Source organism: Oratosquilla oratoria, chromosome 6 (assembly GCF_046742065.1).
Source record: "Oratosquilla oratoria isolate Oo_2021 chromosome 6, ASM4674206v1, whole genome shotgun sequence".
Taxonomy (NCBI): Eukaryota; Metazoa; Arthropoda; class Malacostraca; order Stomatopoda; family Squillidae; genus Oratosquilla; species Oratosquilla oratoria.
This window is the reverse complement of record NC_134782.1, coordinates 26,224,947-26,234,946: the sequence shown is the minus strand read 5'-3', so window position 1 is coordinate 26,234,946 and position 10,000 is coordinate 26,224,947. Positions and strand designations below refer to the sequence as shown.

Sequence of the window (10,000 nt, the reverse complement as noted above, 5' to 3'; positions counted from 1 at the left end):
AGATCATTTCTAATACAAGTGAAAATATCTTCCATTCCTGAATTATTCAATAGATCTATTTTAATATTCAGGAACTTTAGCTGATATGTTTTTTCATTCACAACACCTCTTTATCATTTATCGAGTATCCACGTAACCTCTTTCCTCAATTTAATATTTTTCCCTTCCGGTATACGTTAATTGGACACTGAGACAAACATAGACCATTAAGAGATAGACAACTTGTATTAACCCGACAAAAAAGGGGCCCCCTCCCGCGATCGAACGCGCCACTTACTCACCTTTATTGTATTTTCAATTGGAAAAAGAAAGTCGTATATCTGCCAGGTTGTACCAACATTGACTACTACTACTATTTTTTTTTTTTTTTTTTTTTTTTTTAAATAATTATACGACCTCCATCCTATTGGAACTGTGTGGTGGAAGCAGCAGGGTCTGTCTTCCACAGACACAGTTCATTGGCCCCTCTCCCGCCAATGACTGTGGTCGACGACCCTTTCATTTGTTTATTTATTTATTTATTTCTAATAATGCCTAGTACAAGAGTTCATTTATCCTACTGTCAACCACCGTTTGCTCAAAATCCAGGTTTTGTATATGTGTTGATTTGGGCGGTGGGGACCTGGTACCTCTCAGGCACAAGAGGGCTGATCTTAGGAGTGAGAATGATAGTCTACATCTCATCCATGAAACAATGCTGCTTTTTGGTTGTTGTTTCTTTTCAGCCATTACCTCAGCCAGCCGAGCGTAGAATGCCTTTGCTCTAGGACCCATCCCACCTGAAGTCGTAAAGGTTATAGGAGTGAATGAGCCCTGGTCTACATTCTGTATGCGCTCCTCGTACATCCTGATCTTCTCATGCTCGTTCCGAGAGTGGGATGCCTCAATAGTTAGGTTGCTGTAACAGGGGGCCATTGGATCAAATATTCGCATGTCAAAGAAAGCCAATTGTCCCCGTGTCCAGAAACCTCTTGCGCTGACATCCACTCTTGCTTCATCTGATGTGTTGGACGTGCGGTATCTGAAGTTCTCCCCTCCTAGTGGGAGTAATGTTGGTTCGATAGTCACATCCTTGCACACCTCCTGAAGCATTTGGGCAGTGAGATCTCTTACCTCATCGTGTCGCATGCAAATAAATCCACCTTGCTTGCATATCATTGCATGGTCTGTAGTAAATTGTACACCACAGGAGCATCTGTTAGGCAGCCCTCCTAATGGCCATCCATACCTCAGGGCAATGGCATCCGTGAATTCTCTTTTGTTTAGGGTGAATCCCTTTGCCCTGATTGGTAGTGCTGTCAGCCAATTAGACGCACCAACTTCCTGCGCCATTGTTATCTTTCTTTTTATATAATTCGATAGCCGAGCTAGAAGTGCTTGAAGTTCCTCCTTCTGCCTCTCCTCCCTTCCCTTTGAAATGTTTCTTCTAATTTCCCTAACCTCCTCCATGATAGTCTCCTTCCGTTGATCTTGTGACACGATGTTGTTTGTCAATGAGGACGTGAGTTTCATGGAGTTTCGGTGTTCTGTGTCGGCAAGGTTTAGCGGGTTGGAGATACCTAGCCCTCCCAATCTAGGTGGAAGTTCCATCAGTTTTCTTTCCTCTTCGTTTATTGTCCGTCCGTTGGTGATGGCCGGTATTAGCTCGTTTCTGATGGTTTCTTCAAGGGGTCTTAGTAGGTCGGTGATGTTCGGTACCGTCCTTAATATGTAGTTCCACTTATGTTTCACACCATATATGAATGCGGCATATGCCGCCTGCGGTTCGGTCTTTGCAAAGTTGGTTAGAATCCTAGCTTCCGCCACCCATTCGTTAACTTTCTTTTCAACATATTGCTTTTTAAAGGATTCTGAGCCGATCACTGCACCGAGATGTCTTTCCCCCTCCTTTGTTACCTTCACTTCACTGTTCTCAAAGAGGATTCTGGCATTGTTAAAGTACTCTGGCTTCACTATGAGGACAGATTTCTTTGCATTCGGAATGTAACCTAAGCCCGGGCCGTGTGCCAACACCAGATCCCACCACTTTTTTAGGTCAGCTACTTTTCCTGCGCCCGTGAGATCATCTGCGTATGCTACCTGTTTGACCCCGGTGTCCTCATATTGTATCTTCTGCTGCAGGTGCATAAGACCGAGCGCATACATTGCCATGGCCACCGGGTCTCCCTGAGTGGTGCCTTCCGCTGATTTGATGATCTCCACTTTTGATTCTTTCTTCTCCGCCCTGCTGGTGACAAATAGGTTTGCAGGTTCTCTGTATGTGTTCTCCACATACTTGGCCAATACTGGGCATTTAATTTTGATGTTGTGTATGGTAGCCTCTCTATTTAAGTTGTTGAATGCGTTTGATGCATCGACTAATAGGACTGCTTCGCAGTCTGGTTCCTCGAATATTTTTCTCATGGCGTGGACTGCAGCCTCAGAACCCGCCTGTTGCCCTGCGCACACCTGCAGGTTGCCAGCCGCTTCTCGCACCTCATCCTTCGCGACTTCCATAATTGCTTTTCCTATTATTCTTCTTAGCACCTCGCCTATACCAATCGGGCGACAGCCAGGTTTCTTATCTAGCGGGATAAGTCTACACGCTGTGTATGCCTCCAGGTGCTGACAGTCTTCAGACGCCAGTTTCTTCGCCAAACCAGCGATGGCCTCCTGCAGTCCCACCGCTGCCGTTCCAAATAGGCTGGTGCTAAGGAGACATTTCCATCCAGACGCATCTAATCCCGATGGTCCCGCCGCTCCTTGGGTGTGTAGAGCAAGGTTCCAGATCCTTTCTCTTGTGATGCTGTCAAAAACTACCTTGTGGGGTGGAAGGTAGTCACCATTGAATTTAGAGTCCAGGTTCGCTGGTCTTGCTATTGGATGTTTTTCTTTCAGGATCTTTATCGTTTCCTCGTTTAGGGGTAGAACTCCAGGATCTTCATTCTCCCCTGCGAGCGTTCTCATGGCAGCCGCCACCTTTCCCTGCCTCATCTTGTCAGCAAAATTCCTGGCTTTGTCTTCTGGACTTTTCTTTCTGTTGATGCCCTTGTTGAGTCTATCTTGGATAGCCTCCGCTTCCATCAACAGTTGCTCTACTTCTCCCTTTTCCCACTTTTCCATCCTCCATTGCAATGCCTGGACATTCTCTGAGTGCTTAGATTTCCTGTGGGTCCTCTGGCATGTAAGGTGTGGGAGGATAGCTAGCGTTTTGAATACCATCGGGGCGTAGGGAGATGAATTTATATATGCTCTTAATAGATCGGTCATCTCCTCTATTAGGCGTTTGGATGCATTGCATTTAGGTGGGGTGAAGAGGTTTCCTGGAGAAAAGGCAATTATCCTGTTGTAGGTGTCGTCCAGCCACTCTTTAGCCCTGGACTGCTGCCATGTCTGCCAGAATCTGCCTTCCTCTCTCTCACCCTGCCGCTCTAAATGAGGTGGGTTTGCGTCCTCCGGCCTTAAGTTCGTGGAATCTCTTCCCTCTCGTAATTCTCTCTCACTCCCAAGATCACTATCCATCACTACTACTACTACTACTACTACTACTACTTCTACTACTGCTACCACTACTACTACTACTACTATTACTACTACTACTACTACTACTACTACTACTACTACTACTACTGCTGCTGCTGCTGCTGCTGCTGCTGCTGCTGCTGCTATTACTATTACTACTACTACTGCTACTACTACTACTACTACTACTACTACTACTACTACTACTACTACTACTACTACTACTACTACTACTACTACTACTACTACTACTACTACTACTACTACTACTACTACTACTACTACTACCACTACTACTACTACTACTACTACTTCTACCACCACCACCAACATTACTACCACTTTATTACTACTACCACTAACACTGCTACCACTTCTACCGAAACTCTGTAATGGAATTAAACACATTCTGCTTTCCATAGACACATTTCATTCCCCTCACGCCCGCCGACGAATGTAGTCTTCAATCCCTTTAATGATCCACTCTTCATTAGTTTGTCGTTAAACGGTTGTCATACACTGTCTCCTCAAAGTCGAGGTTCCCTGTGTGTGTGTGTGTGTGTGTGTGTGTGTGTGTGTGTGTGTGTGTGTGTGTGTGTGTGTGTGTGTGTGTGTGTGTGTGTGTGTGTGTGTGTGTGTGTGTGTGTGTGTGTGTGTGTGTGTGTGTGTGTGTGTGTGTGTGTGTGTGTGTGTGTGTGTGTGTGTGTGTGTGTGTTGGTTTAGAGGTGTGGGGACCAGGTACGTGTGAGGCAAAGGAAAGATGACATCAGATATAAGGAAGAGAGAGAGAGAGAGAGAGGGGGGGGGGCAGAAGGAGAGAGAGAGAGAGAGAGAGAGAGAGAGAGAGAGAAAGCGTTGTTTGTCTCATCTTTATCCAAAATAAGATATGGGGCGTCACTCTACGCGTGAGGAACGTGACCATAAAGAAAAGACCGGAATGTTCTTTATTCTTGACTTTGAACATCCACGAGCATCGTAGGGGTAGTAATATAATTTTGATTAATAATTTTTTGTAGGTGTGGGGATATATCTATTATATATTCATTTCAAAACGTATGCACATAGCCGTATGTGTATGTGTGTGAATCTATGTATTTGTGTATGTATAGGATGTATGTTTCAGTATATTCACGTGACATGTTGATGTGTCCCAGGCTCCTGTGATATGAATATATTAAATCACAGTCACGCATTCTTTTATTATATTCTATTTTATGTTTTTTTTTTATATATAGTAATAACTTCTTATCATTCCCGGTTATTAAACAGTCAAGAATTACCCGCACTTCTTCGCCTACGTAATCCCCATTCTTCACTACGTGCAAATCATCATAATTATTTTATTCCCTTTTTTCGCTAATTACATTCCTCTGTTTCGCCTCCCCGGCCACGCCACAGGCATGCTGAGCCTCTCCACGTCTCACCTCGCGGACCAGGACCTCCTGCACGTGTCTTGCAACTGGATTATCAACAACCAACCCAACGCCTCTTTCATCATCGACCTGTTCCCGCCAAAAAACGGTAAAGGAAGGGAGAGTTTGGAAACGCGAGATGGGTTACAATTCTTTCAAATTATTCAGATTTAGACGGGGAAAGGGTTCTGCAATAGGATATGTATGGTAAAGGAAGTATTCTTGTCCTCATATTTATCTATTAAGTAATTATCTATTCTTCTATTGATTCTTTAATCAATTATATCATTTCTTACTTATTTGTTTCTTTGTCTATGTATTTGTTTATTTGTTTATCTATTTTCTACTGCCTATTTGTGTTTATATATTTATTTGTTTATCTATTTGTTTGCTTGTTCATTTATTTATCTTTACCTATTTTTTATTCGTCTATGTGTTCATCTAACTATTGTAGAAATCAGATGCCAAAGGATAACTAAGTTAGAAGCCGCTGTTGTCCAACATCACTGGATTGTTTTCCCACATAAACAGGAATCCTGCAACTCCCTGCAACTCCCTGCAAATCCCTGCAAATCCCTGCAACCCCATGCAACTCCCTGCAACTCCCTGCAGCCCCCTGCAACTCCCTGCAACTCCCTGTAACTCCCAGCAACTCCCTGCAATCCCCTGCAACTCCCTGCAACTCCCTGCAACTCCCTGCAACTCCCTGCAATCCCCTGCAACTCCCTGCAACTCCCTGCAATCCCCTGCAACTCCCTGCAACTCCCTGCAACTCCCTGCAACTCCCTGCAGCCCCCTGCAACTCCCTCCAACCCCTGCAACTCCCTGAAACTCCCTGCAACTCCCTGCAACTCCCTGCAGCCCCCTGCAACTCCCTGCAACTCCCTGCAACTCCCTGCAACTCCCTGCAACTCCCTGCAACTCCCTGCAACTCCCTGCAACTCCCTGCAACTCCCTGCAACTCCCTGCAACCCCCTGCAACTCCCTGCAACTCCCTGCAACTCCCTGCAATCCCCTGCAACTCTCTGCAACTTCCTGCAATCCCCTGCAACTCTCTGCAACTCCCTGCAACTCCCTGCAACTCCCTGCAACTCCCTGCAACCCCCTGCAACTCCCTGCAATCCCCTGCAACTCCCTGCAACTCCCTGCAACTCCCTGCAACCCCCTGCAACCCCCTGCAACTCCCTGCAACTCCCTGCAACTTCCTGCAACCCCCTGCAATGTTAATGGCGGGAGTGATATGAAAGAACAGAGTCAATTATTTATCTGTCTGTTTTTCTATGTGCCATGGGGTGTTTTTTTCCTTGTATGGGGGGGTAGCCATGTCAAAAGGCCCGTACCTTCTCCCAACCACCACCCTCTCCTCCCTCTCATCTTAGCTCCCCGTGGATGAAGGGTCATACATAAATAGATAAATAAATAAATGAATAAAATAATAGATAAATAGATAAATAAATGAAAACTAAATAAATAAATAAAATTAAATAATAAATAAGTAAATAGAAAAATAAATAAATAAAAATAAATAAGAAAATAAATATATAAAAATATATAAAAATAAATGAATAAAGATAAATAAATAAATAAATAAATATATGTAAATAAGTGAAAATAAATAAAAGTAAATAAATACACAAATAAACGACTAAATAAGTGACTAAATAAATAAATAGATAAATAAATAAACAAAAAAACAAAAAACAAAAGAAAATAGTAATTACAAAGGCAACGCAGCATTAAAAACATACGGTTTTCAAACCTCGAATTTCGACTGACAAAGCGGATAACGGCTGGAAAACAGACCAAAACACAAAGCCAACGACACAAATCCTGACTTAGTAATAGACTCTGTAAATACGTAATGTTTCAGGGGTTACTATATATATCGCAAGTCATTAGTACTTCATATTTTTTGACGTATGAGCTTTGTCTTTTTTTTTTCCTGATTTGTAAAGGTTTTGAAATATTATAAGAGTAGCTTAGTAATGAGGTTGGTCTATATGACATTTCTAGGCGAGAGAGACGCACAATCCCGGAATAATGATTATAATAATTATTATTATCATTATTATCATCATTATTATTATTATTATTATTATTATTATTTTTTTTTTTTTTTTTTTTTTTTTTTTTTTTTTTTTTTTTTTTTTTTTTTTTTTTTTTTTTTGTGGGGCGAGGGCACTTCAACTGGTGTTATAGAATAGACTATTCCTGTAGCGATTCTTTCCTCGAAAGAGGGTCTCCAAAGGAAATAACTACTATAGTTTCCTATGTGCAACGCGATGAGTTCTGGAGACGGAAAGGAGGCGGGCAGAGAAGGCGGAAAGATTTGGGAAGAAAAAGAACTTAAGGACTCATTCTGAGGCTTTGTACTCGGTGATTACACAGCGTTCTCGCTCGCAAGGGAACCTCGATCACAGAGCAGCGACCTCGATCACAGAGCAATGACTGACGAGATTAATTCCTTTGCTGCGGTGGCGCCACCAAAACCGTTAGTTAACTTCCTGATCTTGGAATGAAGTCATTGTGTCATTGTAACGAAGTTTCGGGGGATCACTTAAACTGCAAGGCTACGGTGTCATTCTCCAATGGGAATAAACTTAAAGAAGAAAAAACCATCTGGAGTTAGATTTCATAAAGACGATTTGAATCACAAAGGATTTACAAAGGATTTACAAAGGCGGAGCATGCCGACAGGAGACCTTTTGGTCCATATCTAGGTCGGATGCGAAAAAAAATCATAATAATAAAATAATAAATAAAAACTATAATAATGTAAATAACAAATAAAATACATAAATAAATGCATAGGTATAGTTAAATAATAAACAAACAGGTAAATAGTAAATAATAATAAATTGACATATAACTAATAGTATTTGAACTAAAATGCGCACGAGAGTGAGACTTGCCTCTACCATGCAAAGAAGATATTTGTCTCATTGCCATGTCTGCATGATTCATGAATCACCAGCAGCCTTAGACATGAATCTGTCCGAGGACGAATCAGTAGAGAAGCGCTGGCTGGGGAGACGAAAGATTCTGGAGTGCTTTTACGATGTGTTTGTGGGAATTATGAAAATAGGAAGCTGATAAACGAGCGCACGGGACGGAGGCCAAAGGGTATGAGGTCACGAGGCCGTATGGGACCAAGCATGTGGCCGCGAATCTTTGCAACCATGTTCGCGGACTTCAGTCAGAAGCCAGAACAAAGCATGTAAAGTGGGTCACCATGCCTGAGAAGCTTACAATCCGTTTGGTTATCTTTGAATACTCATCTGGGAGAATGTCTATGTCACAGTTTGATAAGGTATTCAGGATAATCAACATTTATTCAGTTGTAGATAGATTGCTCTCATCAGCCGTAGATTGTAGCTTGCGCCCACTTCGTCATAAAATTTCAGCTTCTATAAGACGTTCGGGGTGAATATTTATGTCACAGTTTGCAAATGTGTGCAGGATGATCAACCTATCTTCGGTTCATAGATTGTTCTCATGAGCCGCAGATTGTAGCTTGCACCACTTCGTCATAAAAGTTCAGCTTCTATAAGACATTTGGAGTAAATATATGCAAGGACATGCTTAATGTGCTGGACAAGTGGGATTTTCTGGTAATAAACAGTATCGTCCCATATCTTCCAGCTTATCAGAATCGATACATTTCGAGCCGTTTCCCTGTTGGTAGCCTCCAGGTTTCCCCATTTCGTTTGATGTCTCGTTTCCATTTCAATTCCATCCTTTTTTCTAATCCCATCAGTCTGCGGGCCAAGAAACTGAATTGAATCACTCTGGGCTCAACTTAAGTGGAGATATATGAAATAGTATAAAAGAAAATGTATGAAAATAACATCAATTTTTCAGGTCTGTCTTAGTAAATGTGTCTGGAGTTTACAGTGTATGTCAAAGAACTGAAGATATTTAACAATGTTAAAATCACGAATTGCCTTCCTATGTGTTGTCCTTGTGGATGGTCACTGAAGGCGACTACGTAGTGCAGTCGCTAAGGACGCCTCCCCGGCAACTGGGAGGTCCCTAGTTCGATCCCCGGACAGTGATGCTACCGGGTTGTTCATCTCCAGTGACGTTCTTCTACAGCAACGTTCCACTGACCCATCTCCGGTAGAGTCTTCTCGCAAAGCTTTCATCCACTTTTTACACTCGAAGACACAAGCGTTGTTGTCATATTGCGCGAGCAGCTGGACCACTCGGAAATCTTGCCGAGTGTACAATTACCTTCCCCCTTCCGACGCCTGCAGCTCGTTTATCTAAATGCGATTTAACGTCAGATTTCGTTCACCTTTTTAATCCGCCCAGCACTCAAGAAGTCTTTCAGAATTTCTAAAATAGTCTGATAATTACTAAGAACACAATCTGAAATTATGACACTCGGCTTGAGTGGATTAGTCGTGAAGTAAGAACATAAGAATGAAGGAGACTGCAAGAGACCATAAGGCCTACACTAGACACTTCTTAAATAATTTAATTATTGATTCGTAACCCATTAAGGACTAGAAAAGCCTGTATATAGGATAAAACTTCCCCGACGCTAGCCAGAAAAATATCTTTGGGTATCCAAAATTAGTGCTTTTTGGTCAATAGATACTATCGTTAGATTTTTCACGGCGACACTGCTTCTGACCCAGGGCAGTGGACAGGATGCAGGGATGACCCGTCATCCAGGAGGTGCCAAGATAAGAGGGAGGGTGGAGGGGAGTGGAATATATAGGAAATGGAATGGGTGGGAGTGGTTCCTATGCCTTTTTCTTTTTGGCTACCCCCCATGTAGGGGGAAAAAGCCTTTGGTATATGTATGTATGTATGTATGTATGTATGTATGTATGTATGTATGTATGTATGTATGTATGTATGTATGTATGTATGTATGTATGTATGTATGTATGTATGTATGTATGTATGTATGTATGTAGTAAAAAATTATCTTTTAATGTATTTCCTCTTATGTATTCTACCCTTTAATGGTTTCTCTGATAACGTTCACGCTCTTCACTTGTCAGGGTCGTGTGAAGTATGGAACATGACCCTAATGGCATTGAGTCGACCACGAGGCAGCCGATGGTTGACCCAAA

The 10,000-nt window shown here is 42.4% G+C and overlaps 1 protein-coding gene across 1 annotated transcript in view; it reads left to right on the top strand.

The window, feature by feature from the left end:
* The window catches only part of LOC143026136 (uncharacterized), a 467,263-nt gene that overhangs the window by 454,250 nt on the left and 3,013 nt on the right, over positions 1–10,000 (top strand). The window contains exons 15-16 of the mRNA XM_076186139.1: positions 4,900–5,022; positions 9,929–10,000. The exon at positions 9,929–10,000 is cut by the window's right edge and continues 64 nt beyond it. Coding sequence (XP_076042254.1) covers positions 4,900–5,022; positions 9,929–10,000 — 195 coding nt within the window. The remainder of the gene's footprint in view (positions 1–4,899; positions 5,023–9,928) is intronic.